Genomic DNA, 24,842 nt, shown 5'->3' with positions numbered 1-24,842 from the left:
CCCCTTGGCCTTTTCGATTCTTGGAGGCATGGACGAGGGACCCGATGTGTGAGGCAATTATATCTCAGGCTTGGAATATCATAAATGGGAATAGAACTAGAATTCCTTTGTGTGCCCGAATTGATCAGACAACTAGAGCGTTGAGAAAATGGAATAAAGAATCTTTTGGCTTCTGCCAATCCACTATAAAGTCTTTAGAAGCAGATCTAGCTCAGGTGTTTAATAGCACACCTTCACAGGAAAACAATCGACTTCAACATTCCATATAATCAACCTTAGATGAATGGAAACTGCGGCTCGAGATGGTGTGGCGGCAAAAATCTCGCGAACTATGGCGCACCGCAGGAGACCGTAATTCAAAGTTTTTTCATGCCTCCACCATTGACAAAAGAAAAACGGAATTCCATAGTTGCAATAAAAGACGATGCAGGTAAATGGTTAGAGTTCAGATCGGATATTAGGAGATATCTCACTTTAAAGTTCATCGAACTTTTCAAGAAGGAACCTGTAGCTTTCTGTAATTGCCTTGACGACTTCATTCACGGCGGCATTACGGAGTTGGATAGTGCCAAGCTTGACGTCATACCTACAGCGGAGGAAATTTTGCATGTTGTCAAGATCATGCATCCCATCAAAGCCCCGGGGCCTGATGGGATGCTTGCTATTTTCTATCAACGGTTTTGGAGCACGGTAGGCAACGATGTCATCACAATGGTCCAAAATGCCTTTCGCTCGGTCTTCATCCCATGTACATCAACCGGTCCTTTATTGTTCTTATACCAAAGAACAAACAAGTGTCAACCTTCAACTAGTTGTGGCCAATCAGTCTCTGCAATACCACTTACAAGATAATGACAAAAATTCTGGCAGACAGTATTAGGCCCATACTAGACAATATTATTTCTCCGTTCCAAGCTGCATTCATACCTGGACGGTGGATTGGCGAGAATTCAGTTCTCGTGAATGAAATTGTACACACCATGAAGCAAAAGAAAAAAGGAGCAGGTCTGGTGGGTTTTAAAATTGATTGGATGAAGGCCTATGACAGAGTTGATTGGGGAATGCTCACACGAATACTAGCAAACTTCGGTTTCTCCAGCAAGGTCAATGCCCTTATCCTCAGGTGTATATCTGTGGAATTGGTGCAACTACTTCTAAACGGGAGTATATTTAGTAAATTGATATGCAACAAGGCCTCAAGCAGGGAGATCCCCTATCCCCCTTTTTATTCATTATATACACCAAGCTGCTGTCACGGATGCTGTCACACCTCGAACGAGAAAGGAAAATTCACGGGATAAAGATTGGCAGGGCCAACTTAGAAGAAGTTAGAGAACTGGTGAATTACCTTAACCGTTTCTATAGCTGGACTGGTTAGAAAATCAATCACGCCAAATCTGACTTTTTTTCTCAAAATATACTCAGGGGAAGTGAAATAAGGAATTAAAAAGCTTTTTGGTCTTAACGAGCTCCCGAAGGACACCAAATACCTGGGCAACCCTTTGTGTATGAGCAGACAGCATTCAACAGATTATGCAAATCTAAGAAACAAGGTGGAAGGCAAACTCCAAGGCTGGAAGGCTCGTTTGATTTCACAGGTAGGTCGTTGCACCTTAGTTAAATCCGTGGTTAGTGCTATGCCCTTATACACTATGTCGGTTGTGAGACTTCCTGCTACATGGTGTAAAAATATTGAGAGAACAACCAGTAGGTTTCTATGGAACAAAAGGTTAGACCAAAACAGATTCATTCCAATCTCATGCGATAAGCTATGTAGACCTAAGTACATTGGAGGTCTTGGCATTCGGAAGATTCAGAACATGAATTTAGCACTTTTGAGTAAACTTGGGTGGCAATTAGCTGTAGAATCGGATAAAGTTTGGGTCAAGGCGTTAAAAGCCAAGTACTTCTCGGGAAGCTCCTTTATGAATTGCAGGTTGAAGCAAAATAGTTCTTGGTCGTGGAGAGGAATTATGGCTTTTCGGAAACTCTTAACCCAAGGGTTGTGCTACAGAGTGGGTACCGGGACGAAAATAGACTTTTGGGAAAATCCTTGGGTTCCCAATAATCCAAACTTCAAATCTACCCCTTTGTCCGACAAAGCAAGACTATGTTGCGGAATGGTGGATTCACTGTTCAATTCATATGGCGTGTGGAGGCTGGATAAATTACAACAACTGTTTGATGGGGAACTTTGCAGAAAAAGATTCATTCCAATCTCATGCGATAAGCTATGTAGACCTAAGTACATTGGAGGTCTTGGCATCCGGAAGATTCAGAACATGAATTTAGCACTTTTGAGTAAACTTGGGTGGCAATTAGCTGTAGAATCGGATAAAGTTTGGGTCAAGGCGTTAAAAGCCAAGTACTTCTCGGGAAGCTCCTTTATGAATTGCAGGTTGAAGCAAAATAGTTCTTGGTCGTGGAGAGGAATTATGGCTTTTCGGAAACTCTTAACCCAAGGGTTGTGCTACAGAGTGGGTACCGGGATGAAAATAGACTTTTGGGAAAATCCTTGGGTTCCCAATAATCCAAACTTCAAATCTACCCCTTTGTCCGACAAAGCAAGACTATGTTGCGGAATGGTGGATTCACTGTTCAATTCAGATGGCGTGTGGAGGCTGGATAAATTACAACAACTGTTTGATGGGGACACAGTCAACAACATTTGTAAAATTCCTCTTACTAATTGTAGACTAGAGGATAGAGTTATTTGGAAAGGCAACACAATTGGCTATCATAGTGTGAAATCGGCCTACACTTTAGAATACTGGAACAATTATACTAGTTTTGCATGGTGGAAGCATTTATGGAAGTCCAAAATTCATGAAAGGCTTAAGATCTTTATGTGGAAGCTAGTCAATCATGGTCTCTTAACCGCTTCAAACCTCCTCTTACGCAACATGAACCCTGATAGGATTGCATGTGTTCATGGTTGTGCAAGCGTGGAATCAGAGTGCCATGTTTTCTTCCACTGCCAGGTGGCACGAGCAATCTAGTTTGCTATGCCATGGAGCATCAAATGGGAAGCAATGACTAATAAAACCTTTGAAGAGAAGTTAAGCTTAATCGCAAGTCCTTCAGGGTTGCTGCCGGTCCACTCATCTGACCAAGACGACTTCTTTCTTTATGCCACCATCCTTATGGAGCATCTATGGAAAATTAAAAATTCCACACTCCATGACAAAATTAGTTTCTCTCTTGACAGTACTATGGCTTGGCTTAATCATAGATTTCACAAGGCAAAAAAGGCAATTACCAATTGCAACCCAAAGCATGTTATGCCCACAGTTAGTAAGTCTTCTTAAGTGATCCAAAACTTCCATAAGTGTACCTGGATTCATTCAGATGCTGCAGTTAAAGAAGGCCGAAGCAAGGTTGGTGTCATCGCGAGAAACCACCTTGGTGAAGTGCAAAAGATCAGAACCGTGCATTTTGAATCAGACATTCCAGAAGTGGCAGAAACTTATGGTATTTTGCAATCCTTACAACTATCTATAGAGGAGAATTGGCCCAATGTGTGGTGTATTTCGGATGCATGGAACGTAACATTCAATATCAATCTCCAAGCACTCACCGGCCTGCCGAAGGAATCTTAAAGGATATCGAGGACTTAGCAAAACAAATTCAATCAACTCAGTTTGCTTGGACTCCATGGAAAAATAATTTTCTAGCAGATTTTGTGTGTAAGTGGAGCCAAAAGAATGATATTACTATCTTGTAATATGCTCTACCATTTATCTTCTCAGTTTTTGTAACCCGAAGAGTAGCTTGATGGCCAACTCCTGAAAGTGTATCTTTTGGGTTTTTTGGTTTTTATAATACCGTTTCTTTTTGGTAGCAATAAAAAAAGAAAAAGAAGAAAGAGAGAGAGATGTGTAGGAAAAATTGGATCCCTCCACCTCAGAAAAATTAAGAGACTGTCAGAGTTTGTATTCCCACTCTTAAAAAATAAGATGGATCGACATAAACTACCCACGACCAGTATTGGATCTCGCTACCAATGCTGAAGCAGTAAAAGTTGGACGCTGAAGTGTAGTGATGTCAATCATTAAATAAATGTCTCCCTTTTAGATCTTGTCAGCGGGAATGGATGATTTTTTTTTTTTTTGGCTTAGAGGGAATGGATGATATTGTGCATAAACAAGTGTTAAGTCTTTTCAAACTTTCTTTACATCAAAGAGGCGGACCCCTTATTATTTGTACCACCAGAAAAAAAAAAAAAATGATTTACCCATTTTCCTCCAATCAGTTGCAATAATGCTTTGCTTAATTTCAGCATTTGTAAACTGATTGATATCCCTTTTCACCTTTCCTTTAGCCATTCATATTTTGCTTCGGCCGTATTACAAACAGGCATTGCTTAATCGGATAACATTGTAAACAAATAAATAGACAAAAAACATAAATTATATATTAAATTAACATCTTGATGAGCTAGCATCGCTATGCAACACTTAAGCTAATAATAAAAAGAATTGCTTTGCTTGCAAAATCTTCCATCTGTCAAAAATATGTTGAATCCAATGTTCTATTGCAAATTGTTATTTAGGAAGGGTCAACGTGGCGAAACGGTAACCTTTCACATCCTTCCAGACTCCAACGGTTCTGTTTAGTTTTCCTTTCGGGATTTCCAAACACCCAACACCACCATATCACAATTCTAACATTTTTTTTTTTCTTTCTTTCTTTCCTTTTTTTTTTTCTTTTTTTCTTTTTAATGTTGAAACAGAAAGATTTGAACTTGAATTTTGATTGAAACAGGATGCTTTTGCCACTAAACAGATCATTTTTTTTTTCTAATAAAAGAAAGAACTTTGCAGAAAAAGTTAACCATCATACAAACATCACAAATTAGAAAGCTTTACAAAAAAATTTCAGTGGCAATATGGCCCTACAAGACCTTCAAAAGGAACATTTTTTTGTTTTTTGAGAGAAAACATGGTCCTCAAAACCGTTGGAGACACCCTGTTTCATGACAACTGGTTTTTGCTTAATCCAAGGCAAATGCCTCAGATCACACAAACAAAAAAAAAATTAGATTCACTAACCCATTATGTGCAACCCAAACACAACCACTCAAATTAATCGAACCAAAAGAAAAAAAAAAAAAAGCAACATTTTTTTTCCCAGTGGATCACCAAATAACAAATTGGCACAACACTACTCTTTCCCCCAAAATAAACAAAATAAAATAAAATTAAAATTTACTCAATAAAAAAACAGAAACTAAAACAAAAACCAAAAATTAGAAGAAAAAAGAAAGAAATTTATGAAAAGGAATAAGATCAAGCACTAATCAAAGCAGCGTTTTCCTCATCCACGTACAAATCGTCGGTCTTCCTAATTGCGGCGTGTAGAACAACCACCACCAAACCAATCAGCAGTGCCACCAAGATATTAAGCGTGGCATGCGTCAAAAGCAAGAACACGATCGTCAACACCGAGAGCACGACCAGCACCAGTCGGTCGTCAATGGTGCGATGAAAGATCACGAGCGGCTCCTCGCGCAAGAAGTAAAGGAAAAGCCAAACCGCCATCATGACCACGAACACGATCAGCGAGATAGGATGCCAGAGGAGGCTGAGGAAGAGTATGAGGAGGAAGATGATGGCGTAATTCATACGGAAGTAGGAGGCGTTTTTACGGAGACGCCCGATGAAATCTCCAAAGCCGGAAGGCAATCCGAAGGAGTGGAAGTTGAACATGAACTTCCATGGGCGGCGAGTGGCGAGACCTTCCCTGATGCGCGCTTTGGCCCGAGAGAGGTACTCCAGATTCGAAGAAGGTCCCGATGAAGAGGTCGGGATTGTGCCGTAGGTGGTCATAGCTGGTCTTTTTTCTTTTTTTTTTTTTTTTTCCAGAGGGGGTTTGACCGTTTGGTAAAGAAAGAGGTGGAGACTGGAGAAGAAGAGAGAAATTGGTAATGAAGGAAAAGGGAACGTGGCAAGGTGTTGTTGGGTGAATAAAATTATGAAAGGGGATTCTTATAAGGTGCTTTTGAGGTGCATCGTTTTTAAACTACGTCTTTCTTTGATTATTGGTTATGATTGGCTTTGATTTTTTTTTTTTTTTTGCCCTTTTTCTTACCCCTATTAATGGTGGATTTAGTTTTGGAAATTTAATGGGATTAAGTAAATATGTATTTTCGTATGAAAGGATTCATAAGAGTAATAGAATATTATTGTTTGTTGTATTTGTTTGTCTGCTTTTCATTGTTTTTCTTTTTTAGTGAACCATATTGGTTAAATTGTTGTGACTTTTGATTTGAAATAATGAAAAATTATTGTCCGATAAATTTTTTTTTTTTCTTGGCAAGGTAATTTGTTCGATGATTTTAGCTAAAATTATGTATCCAAAAAGCCGTCACACTTTTAAATTCTAAACTTTTTTAATGCCAAAAAAAAAAAAGAGGGAGAACAAAACACTAAAGTTTCAAACGAAAAAGTGAGGAAAAAAAATGATAATTGAATTAAGATTCTATTGATTTTAATTTGATTCTTTAGCAAATTAACCAAAAAGTTATATTTTTCTTTTCATAAAGAAAATAGAAGAAAATAAATGGGATTTAATACAATATTAAAGTAAAAAAGAAAAAAAAAAGGTAAAAGAAAGTGATTAACGTTTCCATAAATAATCATACTCATTTAAATATCAATAAAATCTTCTAAAGACATTAATTAACCAAAAAAAGAAGAAGGAAAAAGTCATGAAATAAAGAGAGAAATGTACAACCACAAATGTACACCAACACAGCATGAGGGTACAAGTGAAAGATGAAGTCCATGCCACACTAAATGAGAATTCTCTTTTATTATTAGGGCTTAGGGCAGTTGTTGTGTTGGAGATCCGACACCTTCAACTACCCTTTTACAAGGGGATAAGTTGGACTCTAATGCGGATAAGACCACACTAGCAAATTGTGGGGACGTGCTATATATATATATATATATAGAGACGTCAACATACCAACGAGGCCGGCCAGCTTGGCCACGTGGCATGCTGAAGCTTATTGTTAAAGTTGTCAATACCTTTTCTATCCTCTAAAAACACCACTTTCTTAAATGTTCCCCGAATTCATGGAAGTTTGCATACGTAAGAGATTTTTATTGGTCGGTGGAAATTGCAAGCAATAAGTGAATGCCACGTCAGGAGAACAGCATCTATTTGGGTGAAATAGGACGCAGAGAATCAATTGCTTATGTCAAGGTCAAAGTAGAAAGTGCCATGGAATGTAAAAAAGTTTAGTGGCCAAATGGTATAAATGTTGAGAGGAAAAGCTCTATGCAATTATGTGAAGCTGTCAATCCAGTTTTATGTGATATTAACGTGACCTCCCAACAAAAATGTTGTAGAAGAAAAATCATGGATGAATAAAGATTTTTCTACTTTTTTCTATTTGTTTCCATGGAAACACTTTTTTTCCTATTGGAATGGATCATGATTGATGGATACAGCTTTTATTGACAATCAATGCAAAACTACCAAAGAGAACAATCAATGCAAAACTACCAAAGAGAACACAACAAACTCTTTTTCATTATTCATCAAAAAAAAAAAAAAAAACTCTTTTTCATTTTTTCATTTCAACCTCCAAAAAAAAATTATTACCAGAGAAAAATATAAATTAAATCAAAATTTATTTTTTATTAGTTTAAATTTTTGAAATAAATGATATTTTAACATAATATCATAGCTAAAAATACAAAAAATTAACAATTCCATAAAGAAAAGAAAAATCACTTTTAATGGCTAGAAAGAAATCTAAAAGAGACGGATTTATTTTAAAAAAAAATTATTTGGATAATAATAAAACTAATGAGAATATAAAATTATTTAAAAAAATAAAAATGATGGATTTATAGGCTACATGTAAAATAAATCTCACAATACTCTTTCCAAGATATTCTTGTGGCCTCTTTTAATAACAATCAAAGGACTGCTTGGGCTTTTCATCAGTACCTTGAAAACCATCTCACTAATTGGTGAAAAAGGACTTAATCTTTTTTCATAAAAGGTTTAGTTCTGCATAATTGGAGTACTATTTTTAATGGAAAGCTGATTTCCCAATCACATAGCAGAATTTACTATTCAGTAATATGGTTCAGTTGAAGATTATCTCAATGTATCTTTGATGAGATAATCACATGGAGAGACTCCTTGTCATAGAGAATAATGGATAAAGCTAATCTTTCTACTTCAAGGGCCCCATGAGAGGTATATACCTTAGTATAAAATACCACCGCTATATGTATATATAATATCCCTTCACAAATACGTGTACTCAAACATGTCTAAATTTGATATTATATAATTTACAAAATTTCAACACAAAGCCACGGTCTTGATGATGAAAGAAAGTTAAGCTTTTATTGCATATTCACGATTCATTGGTCTAACTATCAAACTGGGTCTGCATAAATGCTTTGATGGGGACGCCAAAAGAAAGCAATCTTATTCAATTCTGACACCATCCATGTCCATCCAATGATTTAAACATGGAGAGGGAAAAAGGGAGATAATGAGTACAGAAAACTGTTAGAATTTTCGTTTCAAAAATGTATCTTAATCTATTTTTTAGCTTTTGTAGTTCTTAATTGAGATATTCACAAATGCATATAAGACTTTGTCAATGAGAATTGTGCAACTTTTCAGTGGGCAATGCTAGCTGTTTTCAGATATTTGAAGTTCTAAAACTTATTGAAAAAGTCAGCTATTTCTTGGATGACCAGAATTGGGTATTAATATAATGGAAAAAACAAGAGAATTGGGACACTTTCGAATTCGGTTTTTCAGGCGAAGGAAAAGGTGTGATTTAGATGTAAGAAACTTCAACTTGAAGTACAAACTTGTGGCAGCTAGACTTGGAAAGTTGGCTTTAAGATTGCATTTAGAAAATTTCACAAGTTTTTCCTACCTCTCCGACCTATTCATTAATTTGCATTCAAAGCTTTTGTTGCTTCTCAATAGCAAAGCTTTTGTTGCTTCTCAATAGCAAAGCTTTTGTTGCTTCTCAATAGCAACAAACAAACTTACCTAACCTGCTTATATATTTAACAATGATTTTGAGACATATATCCAATTATAAGCCAAGCCAAAACCAACTTATCACCTCTCTTTCTCTGCATTTCTCACTTAGAAGGAAGATTGTTTGAAGACTAAAGCTATGGAGGGAAAACATAAGTTTCTCCATGGAACACTTGAAGCTACCATCTTCCATGCCTCACCTTATACACCATCATTCCCATTCAATGTAAGTATTAATGTATCATGGAGTTTTAAATAAAGTTTACATTACTATAGTTGTTTCTCTACCAGTAAAGACAAATGAAAATATGTTCAAAGTTCTATACATATGTTTGATAGAATTAATTAGACAAATATATAGCAAATAAATAGTATATTTTGTCCTAAAGCTAAAAGAGTGAAAAACTTTGTCCCAACTTAATTTTGTTTTGCAGTGTATATGTGCAAATGGAAAGCCTGCATATGTGACCCTCAAGATAGACAACAAGAAAGTAGCAAAGACAACTCAAGAACGTGATCGTGTTTGGAATCAAACCTTTCAAATCCTCTGTGCTCATCCACCTGATTCAACCATCACCATTACATTGAAAACATCTTGTTCTGTCTTGGGGAAGTTCCACATTGAGGCTCATCAGATATTAAATGAAGCAAGTTTGATAAATGGGTTCTTCCCTCTTGCACCAGAAAATGGGAAGCCTCGCCCGGAACTCAAGCTGCGGTTCTTGTTATGGTTCAAACCTGCAGAACTGGAACCAACATGGGGAAAAATACTCAGTGCTGGTGATTTCCAAGGGCAGAGGAATGCTACATTTCCACAAAGATCGAATAGTCATGTTACATTCTATCAAGATGCTCACCATTGCTTAACTTTCCAGCCTCCATTTTCCCATTGTGGTAAACCAAGAAGGCTATGGGAGGATGTATATAAAGCCATTGAAGGAGCAAAGCATTTGATATACATTGCAGGCTGGTCTTTCAATCCCAAGATGGTGCTGGTAAATGGAAATGCAACATACTTTGAAATATTCAATCTATTTCCTTCTGTTTTCAGAACCTAGTTTACATTCTTTGAACAGGTCAGGGATCCTCAAACAGAAATTCCACATGCAAGAGGTGTAAAGCTAGGTGAATTGCTAAAACGAAAAGCAGAGGAAGGCGTAGCTGTGAGGATTATGCTATGGGATGATGAAACTTCATTACCAATTATCAAGAACGAAGGGATAATGAGAACACATGATGAAGATGCACTTGCCTACTTTTCACACTCCAAAGTAGCATGCAGGCTGTGTCCTAGATTACACAACAAGTTCCCCACTCTCTTCTCACACCATCAAAAGACCATAACAGTAGACATCAAAGCTAAGAATGGTTTGAACGATCGAGAAATTATGAGTTTCATTGGTGGTGTAGATCTTTGTGATGGAAGATATGACACAGAACAGCACTCGTTGTTTCACACGCTGAATACTGAATCTCATTGTTTCGATTTCTATCAGACTAACATTTCAGGAGCCAACCTTCAGAAAGGAGGGCCAAGAGAGCCTTGGCATGATGCTCATGCTTGCATAACTGGTGAAGCAGCTTGGGATGTACTAACGAATTTCGAGCAAAGATGGACTAAACAATGTGACCCTTCTTTATTAGTCCCAACTAGCACTTTAACAAATCTAATTCATCAGACTTATTCAAGCAATCCATCTGAAAGGAGTTGGAAAGTTCAAGTGTTTCGATCAATCGACCATGTGTCAGCTTCCCAACTGTTCGGAAACTTTACTGTGGAGCAAAGCATTCATGAAGCTTATGTAGAAGCAATTAGGCGTGCCGACAAGTTTATATACATTGAAAACCAATATTTCATTGGAGGGTGCCATTTGTGGGAGAACGATCAGCACTGTGGATGTAGAAATTTGATCCCTATTGAGATAGCACTCAAGGTGGTCAGCAAGATCAAAGCTAAGGAGAGATTTGCGGTGTATATAGTAATACCAATGTGGCCGGAAGGTGTACCTGAGAGTGAATCTGTACAGGATATACTGCACTGGACTAGAGAAACAATGAAAATGATGTACAGACTGATTGGAGAAGGCATTAAAGAAAGCGGCCAAGCAGGGCATCCAAGAGACTACTTGAACTTCTTCTGCCTTGCAAACAGAGAAATAGAAAGCAAAGGGGAATATGTTCCTCCATATTCTCCACACCCTGCAAGTCATTATTGGTATGCTCAAAAGCATAGAAGGTTCATGGTCTATGTCCACTCCAAGCTCATGATAGGTACGTCTATATACCTGTATATACAGAAATTATCTTCTCGGCTTTATCAGACAGCTTATATGTATAGATAAATTAAGGGAAAAGGACTCTCTTCCATTTTCTTGTGATTGTCAAAGAACTATAAATATATCAATAACGGAATGTTAGTGATATGTCTGAATTATTAACTTTTTCTTATTAATCATGTGGTTTGTCAACATATTAATAGAGGTTTTCGCTTTTTATGAACTTTCAGTGGATGATGCATACATTCTTATAGGATCTGCAAACATAAACCAGAGGTCCATGGACGGGCATAGGGATACTGAGATAGCAATAGGTTGCTACCGAACCCGAAAAGATGATGAAGACCAAAGCGAAATGGAGGATGGGGATATCCATGCATACAGAATGTCACTATGGTATGAACACACTGCGGGACGTGGTGAAGAAGAGCTGTTTGAAGAGCCGGAGAGCTTAGAGTGTGTGCAGAGGATTCGAAGCATCGGAGACGAAATGTGGAAGATTTATAGTGGTGAAGAAGTGGCAGACATGGAAGGTGTTCACCTGCTGACATATCCTGTATGTGTAAAAGAAGATGGTGAAGTTGAGGATGCTGTGGATGGAGTAGGAGGTCATTTTCCTGATACAAAGACTCCTGTAAAAGGGAAGAGATCCAAAGTGCTACCACCAATTTTTACTACTTAGAAACATAACCATGTGTCAAATTGATATTGATCCATACCATTGCCAAGAATGTAAATCACAGTTAATTTCCAGATAACCCATTGACATAAATGTTGAAGATTCATACCTGTAAATATATACTTTTCCCCACAAAGATTTAAAAAAAAAAAAAAAAAAATTGTGGTACCTAGCATTACCAAAATAAATGGGGATTCAATATATATTAATTTCGTTTTCCTTTCTTCTCATGTCATGCAGTCAAAGGTTTGCATCAATAAATAAATATGGTATTTGTGTCAAGGAGAAGGCTTCGTTCAATTCCATCGGATTTTTTTTATTTTTAAGATAAAGTTTTAAATTTAACTTTCTTTTTTTTTTTTTTTTTTTTTTGGAACTGGATTTTACCACTTTTTCAACCCAAGTAATATAATAAAAAATCAGAATTTAAAACCTGATTTTAAAACATATATAATTGTTTACTCAAAAGAAATTACATATAATTAATGAGAATTACATGTGAAGAAGAATTCGATATGACATCGTCTATCATGGCAACTTTTTTAAACATGCATTATGATTAAGGCAATGCATAGTCAAATTATATAGTTCGAGGGACAATGACTTAAGGATTTACCAGAGCCACAAAGCTTGCGCACATCATAAAGCATACTAAGGAAAACAATGGAATAAAATAAATAAATAAAAAGGTGTAAATTATATATATATATATATATATAAAAGAAACGAACAAACAAATTCCCACAAATAAATAAACAAACAAATAAATAACGTGTAAAAGACTTCCACCACCTTCACTTCCCTGCAGTTAACCGTTACTGCAACTCTCTTCTCTGCTGGCCTTGCTGGTGATTGAGCCAAAAGCCCAGGAAACAACAAAAAGTTGATGGCTAATGAGTTTCTCAGACGCGAGTATCCCTATCGTATTTACACGGACTCGTCCACCTTCTGCTCTCTGGTACTACCTTTCTCCGTCTTTCTGTCTGTCTGTCTGTCTGTCTCTCTTTTGTTTTGTTTTGGGTGTTCATAAAATCTTTATTATAAATCGAAGAACAACAAAGTTTTGATTTTTACGAGCTTTTTCTTTTCTGGGTAGTGTCGGTTTTGGAACAATTTAACATTTTTTCTGGGTAACCAAAAAAAAGAGAAGCAAAATCTGAAATTGAATTTCTGGGTATATGTGGATTCATTGCTAAGGATTCAGGCAGGCTTAAGATAGGCGAGACGCTATGTGGGGTGTTAACACCTTTCCTTGGCTTCATTGAATGTTTGATCTTTAGCTTTGTCGGTTGCTTCCATCGCCATCGTCCTCGAAAATGTCTCTCTTACTCTTTCAACGACGTTGTTCGTCTCGCTAAGAATTCACCTTGTTCGTCTTTGTTTCCGCTTCTTTATCGCTGGGTTTTGATTTGATTTTGAAAAATGAAAATTTTTTTTTTGATTGATTCGGTGAATGGATTTGAATGTCGCTGCAGTTAGTGTGAATGAGGTGGAGGCGTTGCGCGAATTGTTCAACAAATTGAGTAGTTCAATTATCGATGATGGCTTAATCCACAAGGTAACTGAAATGAAATTCTGCTCTAACCCAATTATGTTTTTGAATATATGGGGTAATATGTTTGATAGTTGAAAATTTTAAGTTGGTGAATATATATATATATATATATACATAAGCCTATCCATCCATTTTCATCCCACACTTCATCCCACACCATGTGGAACATAATACATTTCATAGAATTTGAAGTTATATGATATCCATTGGTTGAAGATGCAAATTGCAATTTATGTTGGATAGTTTCCTGATGAATGAACAAAACGCAAGAAAATATTGTTGTATGAGAGAGCAAAAAGAAGAAGAAGAAGAATTTTAACATTTCTAAACACTGGTGAGTTGAATTAGCTAATTGAGGTGCTGTTTGGCAAGTGAACAAAAACATGGTCTGAGCAGTAGTGCAAACTAGCAAATAAACTTTTTAAGACTTAGCTCATTAAGAGGGAAAGAACAGGCTTAAGGCTGCTAGTCAGAAAGACTTCTAGAATTGCTAAGATGAACCTTGATTAGCATTGAACAGAAATGCAGTACCATGATGTTGGATGTCTCAAACATGACTCATTAATCCTTTAATTCTGAACTTGTGGGAATCTTGAAAATGGCAATCTCTGTTTAGGGAAACATTGTAAATGGACGCTAGCTAGTTACAGTGAGCTTATATATTGATTGCATTGGACATATTAGAAAATCAAGTCCTAATATGAGAAACTGATCAAATAATATTATCCAAGGAGTCCTTAATTTATATTTGCACTTATCTTTCTCTGTTTCTTATTTGAAGGAAGAGCTCAGATTGGCACTATTCAATACTCCGGCTGGTGAAAATCTTTTTCTGGACAGGGTAAATCTACTTTTGAAACTTTAATTGATTCTATATAATTTTTACTCTCTTCCTGAATCCTGATATAATTTCTTTTCAATTATGCAAACATTCCTTATATGTAAGATTCAATTTACAAACTCTATGTCTGCTTGATAATCTAATGGATTGTTTCGCCACCACTCAGTGACTGTGACATGCCATTGTTTCTCCCTATCATCTTGATTGTATTTGCTTTGACTCTTACATCTGGTACAAGCCAAGATTAGTTTATATATGGTATTTTGCCACGGAAAAATGGGACTGAATGGATTTTAGCTTTCTAGTTATTTGATCTTTTCGATGAAAAGAAAAATGGAGTCATTGAATTTGAGGAGTTCGTCCATGCACTCAGTATATTTCATCCCCATGCTCCTCTGGTGGACAAGATTGATTGTAAGTATTAAGAAACAACTTCAGTTGCATAAAATTAATAACATATGGGTCAAGGATTTCATTTGAAAAATACATTGGTTTATTCTTTCCTGTGGATTGCATGCAGTCGCGTTTAGGCTGTATGATTTGAGGCAGACTGGATTTATCGAGCGGGAAGAAGTAAGTAGCTTTATGCATTCAGGCTATGAACTAAAGTCTTTCATTGAAGTTGTGAATGGTAACAGTTTAAAACCACAGTTTGAAGTTTTACTTGTTTCTCTCCCTCAAAATATATGTTTTACATGGTATTGATATGACTAATGAAAATATATATTCTGATTAACTAAAATAGATATTCTTATTATTTTATTTTATTTTCATACTATTTCCTTTTTTCCGATCAGTTGGTGAAAATGTGATTGTTGCAACTTAATTCATTAAGATTTTCTTTTGTATTTATAAGTTATACATTCAAATCATCAATCCTGAAAATGCTATTTGCTTGCTCAACCAATGGTAGTAAATGCTTTCAGGTTAGGCAAATGGTGGTTGCCACTTTGCTGGAATCTAGCATTGAGGTGTCGGAGGAAACTCTTGAACTTATCATTGATAAGGCAATGATTGTCTATGTTTAAAACTTTGCTTTCTCCCATCCATCTTTCGAAGTTTATATTAACTTCTTTTGTTGCTCAGACATTTGTAGATGTTGATTCAGACAAGGATGGTAAAATTAACAAAGATGATTGGAAAGCTTTTGTTATTCGCCAGCCAACACATATAAAGAACATGACACTTCCCCATCTAAAGTACCGTGCTTGCTTCCTTTTCTTCTTTATTCAATGATGTTTTTCTGTTGCGACCATCAAACATTATTTTTGTGTCAATAAATTTTAATAAATTTACTTTCAGAGTGATTTGCCCTATCAAATTCACATCATAATCACCACCATCACTTTCATAATTGACCAAGCACACTGAATCAAATCAACTGGTTTGAGTTTGATCTGTTTCAGCAGAAATCAATGTTGATTTTACTGAATCTAATGCTAAACTATATTTGAATTTGTTTTCCTACTTTGTTTTGATCTTGTTGTCATTTGCCAGGGATATCACCGCTGTTTTTCCAAGTTTTATCTTCAACACACAAGTTGCTGACTATCAATGTTTGAAGTTCTACCTATAAGCTTAAAAGTTCGGCTCTTTATTGCCTTGAGAACCCTTCAATTGATACAGTCATTCTGCAAAGTCAACCACGTCATATCTCAATTCGTTATGTAAATTTATTTGTTTGAAATTGTGAATTACTCCGCACTTTTTTAAAAATCTTTTTAAACATTGCATATAGACTTTTTAGATATGCTACCTTGTACGTTACAACAGAAATTAAGGAGGACGACCAAGTGGTATAAGATAAAATTTTGGATATAACAGCGTATGTCGTCAAATAATAATTTTACAGAATTAACACAATTTTTTTTTATTTTTTTTTTTGGGGGTCATTTATAATATATTCTCCTCCCCACCCGACGTCTCGAACACGACCTTTCAGGTAGTCTAAGAGGCTCATCCATAACTCAATTGGCGAACATATATATATATATATATATACCAAAAATTTCCAACATCTGGATTATTAAAATCCATTCAATCAAGCAACCAGGCAAAAGTGCTGAAGAAGAATAAAGTCAAAAATGTTGATGAGTTGAGAGTTCCAACGCCACTGGCTATAAAATTGAAATTAGCCAATTTTATGATAAGAGGAAAAAGTAACTTTTTCAGCCGAAGATATCGACTATAGCTTCAGAAGGTAAAGGAAATGGCAAAGTGGGTTGTTCATCTTTGCTAGATTGCTTGACATGCTAGAAGAGTATAAGATCAAGATTTTACTTTTGGAGAAGTATAATCCCATAAAAGAGGCTCCATGGATCAATTTATCCATCGATTACCACAACCAGGCAAAATAATTTTCCCATCCATCATAGGGTTGCCTGCAAAACAACAGTAGACATATAATTAGGCTGAAACAAGTAATTGGAAACTTAACAGAACCATGCATGAATTAGAACCAATTGAAATAATCTATTGACAATGTAAGACCAAGCAATAACAAAAGATGCGAACTGCAAATACATATAATTTGAGTGATGTGATAAAAGCATACAGAAGCATCAAAAGATTATCATTCACATGGTGATAGCAGATAAGATAAACATAATAAATAGCAGCCAACTCAGTATTCCCCCGACTAAAAAAAATTTCTGATCTGTCGTAGGCATGAAGAGTTCTTCCAAGAAGAGAAAACCTATAAATCATATCGGCAGCTCACAAAAGAATCCTCATGGATCAATCAAGCTTCTGTATGCTAAGTAACAATCTTTACAAAGATACTTCATTTTGACATTGCAACTGCAGGTAACTTCTATGCAAAAACATCAAGCATCTCTGGCGACTACTAGGCAAATGCGCCCAAAATCAGGATTCAGAAGTAGCAAAATGGAAGGAAAAATCTTAAATCCCCTAGAAAACTGACTGTCAACCACTGTTGGTGTAACTTCCATTCCTATCATCTTGAAAAGGGAGGGCTTATGCTAACCTATTTAAGTTCAGGAATCTTGATGAGATGAATTAATTAAAAACACATTTAAACCAGTCACCAGAAGCTGATCCTTTCTCAACAAAGGCATTCCTTTCTGACCAACTTTACATAAAATTTGGGAAGTAAACCATAAAGACATATATAAAAAGAAAAATCCAATAAAACTCAATTTCGTATTCCTAGTAGACCAAATAAACTATTTAGCCACCTGCTCAAAAGAAAGGCTAAAATTTAGGAAGCTCGAAATTTGAAGTTTCATCAACAACTAACAAATCCAAAGATTCTCATCATTCCAACGTTTCATTCAGAAGAAACAAACTAGGTTCATACAGGCACCTCAAAAGGGATTTGTGTCAAGACTGATCCTTTCCTATAATGATGGCTGGCTCGAGGAAAACCATGAAAACAATCATTTGGCAACGTATATGTTCTATAAATTCACAAGTTCTGAAACCAGCAATAGCATCTTCAAAAGCTTTTTGAAATGGTATTAGACCATAATGCAATAAAAAGGATTGACATATATATATATATATATATACAGCACCAAATCACCAGGTCTAAATTGCCAACCTCATAGACTATACTCGGTGCACGATAACCCAGACAGATGCTAAACAATAGTTTCCTATATGATTCAATGCTTCATCAATCCATTGAGAGGAATGCCTAGCATTCATTCCCCTTTAAATTCCGTAGACTGCCTCCATTCATTAAAGGATATGAATAGCTTTTATTTTCAGGATACTTTATTAATATTAATACATATATCCCAGGCTAGGAACATGCTCTTTCAACAGAATAAGGAACCACCAAAACTAATATCTAAGGGCCTAACAATTCATACATCATTCAAGATCACTATTATCCTTAAGAATAGATATCTCAGCTGCTACTCCACTACTGCTTCTCAGAATGTTGAACAGTAAAGTTTTACCCATGAAGCTAAATATTTATATGTCTCGCCCAAGAAGCAATCAATTACCTAAGGTATCTAAGAGGCACAACAGTGAAACTAATGCCCTTTGAACCTAAGCAAGATAACAGGCAAAACATAGTTTAAATAATGAATGAACAATTCATTATAAGCTTCATGTGATGCAATGTGTCATTTTGAAACTTCACTAGCTAAGTAAAATAGGAAATAATTATCATACTAATGGAGTGTAGTTAAGATAGACCTATGACCCAGATGAAAGCAACATATATATTTCTAGACAAAAGCAAGATGTAAACAGGAACTGAACAATATTAGGGCAAAAAAGAAGCAGAAAATATCAGGCACAAAGCTGGGAAACTGATACATGATTCCAGACCCATGAAACCCATAAAAAGAAGACAGGATACTTGCCTATGTATTCAAATCAGTAGCTGGCCTCTTGTCTCATGGGATACACCTCCTTCCAGAAATTCCAGGGTCATTTGAATGAACATGAATCAACTTGTTTTCAATAGGGGTGGCAAGAAAATCTTGACCAAGTTATTGCAGAATTACACTCAAATGAAGCATAAGAAACTTCACAATCAAGTACGAGAAGTAGAAATATGTCATTATTGATCAATCTCTGCCTTGTTCGAGTAAATGTGAACTTATCATGGAGGAAAAGTCCTAAAATTGCCATCCAAGAAATTCTACCTCCTTTCCTCTCAATAAAATCCATTTCATCTCCACCATGAAACCCCCATTCCACCATAAGTCAAATACAGCCAATGTTTATATTCCACAGTTCTGTAGCTCATAAAGTAACAAGAGCCTCAACTTCCACCATTTCCATTTGGGTTCAAAGATCTACCTTTTTTCCTCTAATTATAAAGTGACATAAGTACCCTAGATGTACTATACAAAAACATATGGAAATACAGCTCCTTGTTTAAAAAATAAAAATTAAAAATAAAAAATAAATAAAAAAACCAACACCAATAGGAAAAACCAGAATCTTGCTTTCCAAAGGATAAGCTCTACCTAGCTACAACCTAAAAAGGAATCTTGAGCTTGCAAAACCCATCAGTTATAAACATAGTACCGTAAGATATGCTTCCATTCCCAAATTTTCTAAGCCTAATAACACCGATAGCTAGCAGCCCGAACAACATACTGCAGGTCACCAAAACCAATTCGCTAATTGAGTATACAAAGGATCACTTCCATTTCAGAACTTGTTTCACCTAATCTCTCAGTAAAAGGAGTCCTTATACTGGTATAATAAAACAACCTATATTAACTCCTTATCTCCAAATTACTATGACCTCTTCAACAAGATAAATGAAATACATAACTAGCAGTTCCATCTAAATAATGTCCAACAAGCTATTAGCTTCAATAACAGATATCCAAGGAGAATACACTTGGACAAATTAAACTAAATGCCATAATTTGACATATCCTCCAACACATTGCATTCATAATGAAACAGCACTATGACTCAAGTTGCAACAATTCTTGCCACCACCAGCAATAGAGACCAAAGTTATCTGATACAGTCCAAATTCTCTCTCTACTTCCCTGACAATGCACATCATGAATGCTTTAAACTTTTCACAACTCAACGAAGGAAGGTCTAAATAAACTGGAGTTTGTACAAGTTGAGATGGTTGCCAAGACATTCCGGGGATACTAGCTTCTACAAACCCCTTCCACTATCCCCAACCAACCACCCTCCCCGCAAAAAAATAATAATAATAATAATTAAAAAAATAATAATAAATAAAAATAATAACAATAATAATAATAATAACGAAAGTAAATAAATAAACAAAGGAAAATGGATAAATGAGACCAAGAGAATGTTACCAACACAAAACATCAACATGAAAAGTTATGCGGTCAAATAACCAATAGAATATATAGAAACACTGAGGTAGAGAGAATATATTTGAAACGATATATATCAGTCTAAGACATGGGAAACCATTGTCCCTACCAACTAGATCATAGCAGCATTAAAGACATAAAATCCCTAAATCATTCAGTTTAGGATGACTAACAATGTACTCAGATAATACGTGGCATGCACACATAGATGAACCTAGCACTTGTCGCGCAGTTATGCTTGAAGTTGAAGCAACCAAACTGTCTCAATCTGAGCAACAATCATCAAGATCTTAACGACGCGTCATACGAGGCTTCTCCAGTCCTCCCCATGAATTTGGACCAGGACCATACAAAGGTCCTTTGTCAGCAACACCCTATAAGATCAAACCATTATTGAAAATATAATCTAATCAGCACACAAGCCTCACATGGATTTTCCAAAATGTGAGATCAGACTTACCAAATGAACCCCATATCCATCTCCATATGATGCAGGAAAGCCCCCATCTGCACTGCTGAATTTCATCCCATATGATCCACCTTCATAAATCAGATAACATTGAAAGAATTAGAAGCAGAATCCAATCATGAAACTGAATTATTCAGTGCCAGAATACGCTTGCTCCTCCAGTTTGCTACATTGCATCATGGTGAGCACATGAAGCTATAATGATAACATTGCTACATTTCAATGATTAAATTGCAACATTTCTAAACTTCAAGCTGCATCATAAAACAATAACAACAGTCCAACACAGTACAGTCACAAATGATAAAATCGCAAAAACTAATGAGGGAAAAAAACACTTATCGGTTATCACACCAAAGGTAAGTAGAAGCAAAAATATCCTACATGTCCAACCAATACAACTTAGGATTCTGATTTTTCAAATTTACCTAGGCATTGCAAATCCAAAAGTCTTCACGAAGTTACATTTTCAGTGTTTATGGTAACAAAAAGGGTAATTAACACTCCAAATAACAGGAAGATTCAAATTGTAACATATCTATATATATATATATATATATATGAAAATAAGGAAAGCCAAGAAAGAAATTATCTCTAAAAGAAGAGTAAAGGTAAGTCATACCAGCAGCCCATGGTCTACCATCAATACTAGCAAGTTCTGCACGTAGTTTCTCAACTTCACGGGCCATAGAAACTAGGTTTTTCTCCATTGCCTGTCTCTGCTCCATTTGCTCAATGTTTGCTTTCTTTTCATAATCAACTGCTGTTCTAATAAAACAAAATTTTCAGACTAATAAGTAATAGATATATTACAACATCAAGAAGTTGAAACTAACTTCTGTATATAAGATAGAAAAAGGAAAGAAAACTAATAAGAAAATTAGGTACAAACCTAGCATGCATAAGCTCCTGGTGGAGACCCTCAATTTCTGCCCTTATATGAGGAATCTGTTGATTATCAGCTTGCAATCTGGTAAGTTCTTGTGTAAGAGTCTGAACTTGTGCAGAAAGCTCCTGCCTGAGGTTGTTTAGCTTCTTAACTTCTCCACGAAGTTGTATAGCCTCATTTTTCAATGGCTCGGTTGCACGAAGATCAGCCTCCAACTTCCTGCCTTTCTCAAAAAGCTCCCTTGATCGCAATTCTTCTTCTGCTCGGATATCTGCGATGACAATATTCATACGGTGAAGTTCCTCCTTTGCAGCACCAAGCTCACGCTGCAAAGCAATGCGATCTTCAACAAGCCTCCGGTTATCACTCAACAACCTCTGGATCTCAGCGTGCTGCATCTCAAGTTCTTCTTCCAAAAGTGCAGGATGGGGAAGTGCTCGCGGTAAAGGATGACCCCGAACAAAAGGTGCTTCAAGAGCATAGCCACGTCTATCATTCATGGCTTCACGGGGCATGCGGTTTCTTCCTGCCATCTTAAATTTACCCTGAAAAAACCAAGACAGAATAAAGAAAGAATGTCACATAATCATAGTTCTTACACCAACAAAATAATATAAGGTGCTACTAATTCTGCTTCAGTGACATCTCCATTTTCTTTGTCAGCCTTTAAGAATACTGTATGAAATTATTATCTAAACATTAAAAATAAATAAATAAAATAAAAACGTTCAGCTTTTGTTTCAATTTCCAAATAGTAACACAATTCAGCAGCCTTTATGAACCATGTAGAACATCTGTTTTTCCTCAAACAACTAAACAAGCACATCTAGGTGTCCTTATCTTATGGGTCTGTTTGGTTGAGGAGAAAATCAATAAAAATGAGAAAAGAAAACTACCCTTTCAAAATTTCAAGTTTCTCACTAAAAGCCCCCTATAAACCAAGAGTTTTTCTACTCGATTCAAATTGATCGTAATTGAACTAACATGCCTGCTCTAACCAAAAGAATTCTCACAAACAATGTCTTTTCTCACCTTCTTCTCTATAGTCAAATACAATTAATAATTAAAAATAAAAAATAAAAAAAGAGAGAAAACCTGAATTCAACGCACAACAAAAATATGAAAGACACGGAGATATTAAGCATCAGACGTATCGAATAAAACCCTACTTTCTAATTTTTGTTTAGAAATAAAAAAGAAAATAAATAATTACGTATACACAATAGGACACAGAGACCAAACCAAAATAAATAAATAAATAATTTAAAAAAAAAAAAAAAAAAGTAGGAAAAGTAATCACTTTCTGAGAAAAAATTAAAAAAAAAATGAAGAACAAAGAAGAATCAGAATGAAACCTTTTTTAAGATAAAAGGGAATTCGATTATTGAATCGAATTTATGGAGAGGAAAAACCTCTTCCTTTGCTTGCTTGCTTGTCAGCCACACCAAAATCAGACCCCCTATTTTCTTCAGATGTTTGGCTGCTTCGCTTTGGTTATTTGGTAATGGCTGGTCTCTCCCTCAGTGGAATTATGTTTCTCACTAAACGATGTCGTTTCGAATTTTTGACCATTCGCTTCAAATTAAACGCTAAATACGTTTTTACTTTCAAAATTAAATGCAATGCATGCTTCTAAACTTATATTTATATCATAAAAACTTATTATATGTAATTTTATGAATAGTTTTCAATTATTTTTTTAACGAATATTTTTCCCCAAAAAAAAAAAATTAGTATAAAATGTTTTGCAATTATGTCCAAATTAAAATGGAAAAATAACCACCAAAAAACAAAAAAAAAATTCAATGGACTCATCTGAATCAACCTAAGAGTGGGCTCAAACTTTCAATCCAGTTTAACATGGGCTTCTACTTGTGATTTGGGGCTCTGTATAGAAGAGGACAGTATCAACCTTCGAAACAATTTTTTATATACACTCACTAGTATTTATGAACCTCAACCATCTCTGACTTCTCCTCTTAAACTTTCAAGGATCATAGTATGAATAAATGTAAATATGTATGGGATTATTGGCTCTATTAGTTCTTGAATTATATGTATAATTGCATTTTTTTCCATAATTTTTTTTTATTTTTTGTACTTTAGTTTCAAAATATTATTTTTTTTCATATAGTATATTCAGTGTAACGAGAAAATAACCAAACTACAAAACAATATATCCTTATAACATCTTTGCCTATTGCATTTAGTATACTGCATGTCTTAACACCGTTAAGAAGTAGATAAAAATAGTTTAAAGATCAAAATATATTAAAAAACTAAAATTTCAAAACCGAAATGCCAAATAAATAAAAAAATGGACAATTGAAATACATAGTTCTAATCAGAAAATATTAATTTTATGAAATCAAGATACAGTACAAATTATTTAGGAAAAATAAATCATTTTTACTTCAGCCTAAATTTTGTTTATATATTGTATCATTACTTTATACAAAATAGTCTAACTGGAAAATTATTAAAATTCTAGGGTATTGGTCAAAAATTAGCAAGGCAATAACCATTTTGCATATCAAAGTTTGAAGTACCAAATTAAAGTCTACGGCACGGTGATGATAATATCAATTGAAAAAGAGATTAATGATTACAACAATAGTTTTATATTTCAATCCATATATAAAATATTGATAACATATTCCTATGTATCTTCTTTGTAATTATGACGGCAAGTTTCTCATCTCATCTCGATATTTTTATAATTGGTGATAGATCTAAAATCACCTTTTAAATTAATTAAAATAAATCTTATGAAATTTTTTTTTTAAAAAAAAAAAAGAGCTTTTATTCCCCCCTAATAAAAAATTATCTTTACTTGGTATGGTGGGACAAAGAAAAATCAAGCTATTGCTTCACTTTTGGTGTTTTTGCTTCAGAAATACATCGGATCAAGAACATTATAGGTGAAAGATACGGAAGCGATCATCAAAATTATTTCATTAATCTAACAAAAGTTTACAAGAAAAATGATTACTCAAGCAACTTTATCAATGGAGTAATAATTTTATATTTAATTGTTAACTCAAAAGACGGATAGTTTTCATTTTCTGATTCAATACTCTTATAGTTTTCCATCTTCTACCTCATGAATGATGAAGAAGCTACATTGGTAAGAAATATGGAACTACTTTTGGATTTTGGTTTAAAAAAATTAAAAAAAAAATATGCCAATCTAAAATGGAAATCGCTTATTCTTTTCTGCTGAGTCCAAAATGGGAATTTAATTATTCAAAATGGATGTGAACGATTCTTTTGGCAAAATTTTCTTTAATTTGACATTTGACAAC

At 35.2% G+C, this 24,842-nt stretch overlaps 4 protein-coding genes across 8 annotated transcripts; 2 read left to right on the top strand and 2 right to left on the bottom strand.

Annotated features, from left to right (window-relative positions):
- Positions 1-5,181: 5,181 nt before the first annotated feature.
- On the bottom strand, positions 5,182-6,061 carry LOC107403762 (PRA1 family protein F3). The gene has a single exon (XM_016010679.4). The coding sequence runs from the start codon at positions 5,826-5,828 to the stop codon at positions 5,289-5,291; it is 540 nt and encodes a 179-aa protein (XP_015866165.3). The 5' UTR covers positions 5,829-6,061; the 3' UTR covers positions 5,182-5,288.
- A 3,008-nt stretch (positions 6,062-9,069) lies between these two features.
- On the top strand, positions 9,070-12,264 carry LOC107403870 (phospholipase D alpha 4). Its single transcript, XM_016010784.4, has 4 exons — positions 9,070-9,253; positions 9,462-10,022; positions 10,104-11,298; positions 11,534-12,264. Exons 1-4 carry the CDS (start codon positions 9,167-9,169, stop codon positions 11,983-11,985), a joined length of 2,295 nt encoding a protein of 764 aa, XP_015866270.3. The 5' UTR covers positions 9,070-9,166; the 3' UTR covers positions 11,986-12,264.
- Positions 12,265-12,721: 457 nt separating this feature from the next.
- LOC107404074 (calcineurin B-like protein 10) lies at positions 12,722-16,199 on the top strand. 2 transcript variants are annotated; one of them, XM_048480168.2, is made up of 9 exons: positions 12,726-12,940; positions 13,180-13,351; positions 13,458-13,540; positions 14,319-14,378; positions 14,684-14,792; positions 14,899-14,951; positions 15,305-15,385; positions 15,465-15,577; positions 15,876-16,199. In XM_048480168.2, the coding sequence occupies exons 1-9, from the start codon at positions 12,869-12,871 to the stop codon at positions 15,952-15,954; spliced, it is 822 nt and encodes a 273-aa protein (XP_048336125.2). In that variant the 5' UTR covers positions 12,726-12,868; the 3' UTR covers positions 15,955-16,199. The 2 variants fall into 2 exon arrangements, with proteins under 2 accessions (XP_015866511.3, XP_048336125.2); XM_016011025.4 differs by lacking the exon at positions 15,305-15,385 and having other exon boundaries at positions 12,722-12,940.
- A 252-nt stretch (positions 16,200-16,451) lies between these two features.
- LOC107404051 (protein FLX-like 3) lies at positions 16,452-23,051 on the bottom strand. 4 transcript variants are annotated; one of them, XR_001580404.4, is made up of 6 exons: positions 22,893-23,051; positions 21,541-22,082; positions 21,271-21,416; positions 20,640-20,719; positions 20,353-20,553; positions 16,452-16,759 (listed from the first exon to the last, which is right to left on the bottom strand). XR_001580404.4 is itself a non-coding variant. In XM_016010993.4 (5 exons), exons 2-5 carry the CDS (start codon positions 22,068-22,070, stop codon positions 20,470-20,472), a joined length of 840 nt encoding a protein of 279 aa, XP_015866479.1. In that variant the 5' UTR covers positions 22,071-22,082; positions 22,893-23,051; the 3' UTR covers positions 20,211-20,469. The 4 variants fall into 4 exon arrangements, 3 of the variants coding, with proteins under 3 accessions (XP_015866479.1, XP_015866491.1, XP_015866499.1); XM_016010993.4 differs by lacking the exon at positions 16,452-16,759 and having other exon boundaries at positions 20,211-20,553; XM_016011005.4 differs by lacking the exons at positions 16,452-16,759; positions 22,893-23,051 and adding an exon at positions 22,633-22,783 and having other exon boundaries at positions 20,211-20,553.
- Between the last annotated feature and the right edge of the window lie 1,791 nt (positions 23,052-24,842).

Source organism: Ziziphus jujuba, chromosome 1 (assembly GCF_031755915.1).
Source record: "Ziziphus jujuba cultivar Dongzao chromosome 1, ASM3175591v1".
NCBI lineage: Eukaryota > Viridiplantae > Streptophyta > Magnoliopsida > Rosales > Rhamnaceae > Ziziphus > Ziziphus jujuba.
This window is presented reverse-complemented; position numbering and strand designations above follow the sequence as displayed.

Coding starts and splice junctions, on each gene's coding strand:
- LOC107403870 (XM_016010784.4), top strand. CDS start 9,167: ATGGAGGGAAAACATAAGTTTCTCCATGGAACACTTGAAGCTACCATC. Junction 10,023..10,103: donor TCAATCCCAAGATGGTGCTG/GTAAATGGAAAT, acceptor TTCTTTGAACAG/GTCAGGGATCCTCAAACAGA. Junction 11,299..11,533: donor CCACTCCAAGCTCATGATAG/GTACGTCTATAT, acceptor ATGAACTTTCAG/TGGATGATGCATACATTCTT.
- LOC107404074 (XM_048480168.2), top strand. CDS start 12,869: ATGGCTAATGAGTTTCTCAGACGCGAGTATCCCTATCGTATTTACACG. Junction 13,541..14,318: donor ATGATGGCTTAATCCACAAG/GTAACTGAAATG, acceptor TCTTATTTGAAG/GAAGAGCTCAGATTGGCACT. Junction 15,578..15,875: donor ATGACACTTCCCCATCTAAA/GTACCGTGCTTG, acceptor GTCATTTGCCAG/GGATATCACCGCTGTTTTTC.
- LOC107403762 (XM_016010679.4), bottom strand. CDS start 5,828: ATGACCACCTACGGCACAATCCCGACCTCTTCATCGGGACCTTCTTCG.
- LOC107404051 (XM_016010993.4), bottom strand. CDS start 22,070: ATGGCAGGAAGAAACCGCATGCCCCGTGAAGCCATGAATGATAGACGT. Junction 21,417..21,540: donor CAGGAGCTTATGCATGCTAG/GTTTGTACCTAA, acceptor TTGTTTTATTAG/AACAGCAGTTGATTATGAAA. Junction 20,554..20,639: donor ATGGATATGGGGTTCATTTG/GTAAGTCTGATC, acceptor TTGATCTTATAG/GGTGTTGCTGACAAAGGACC.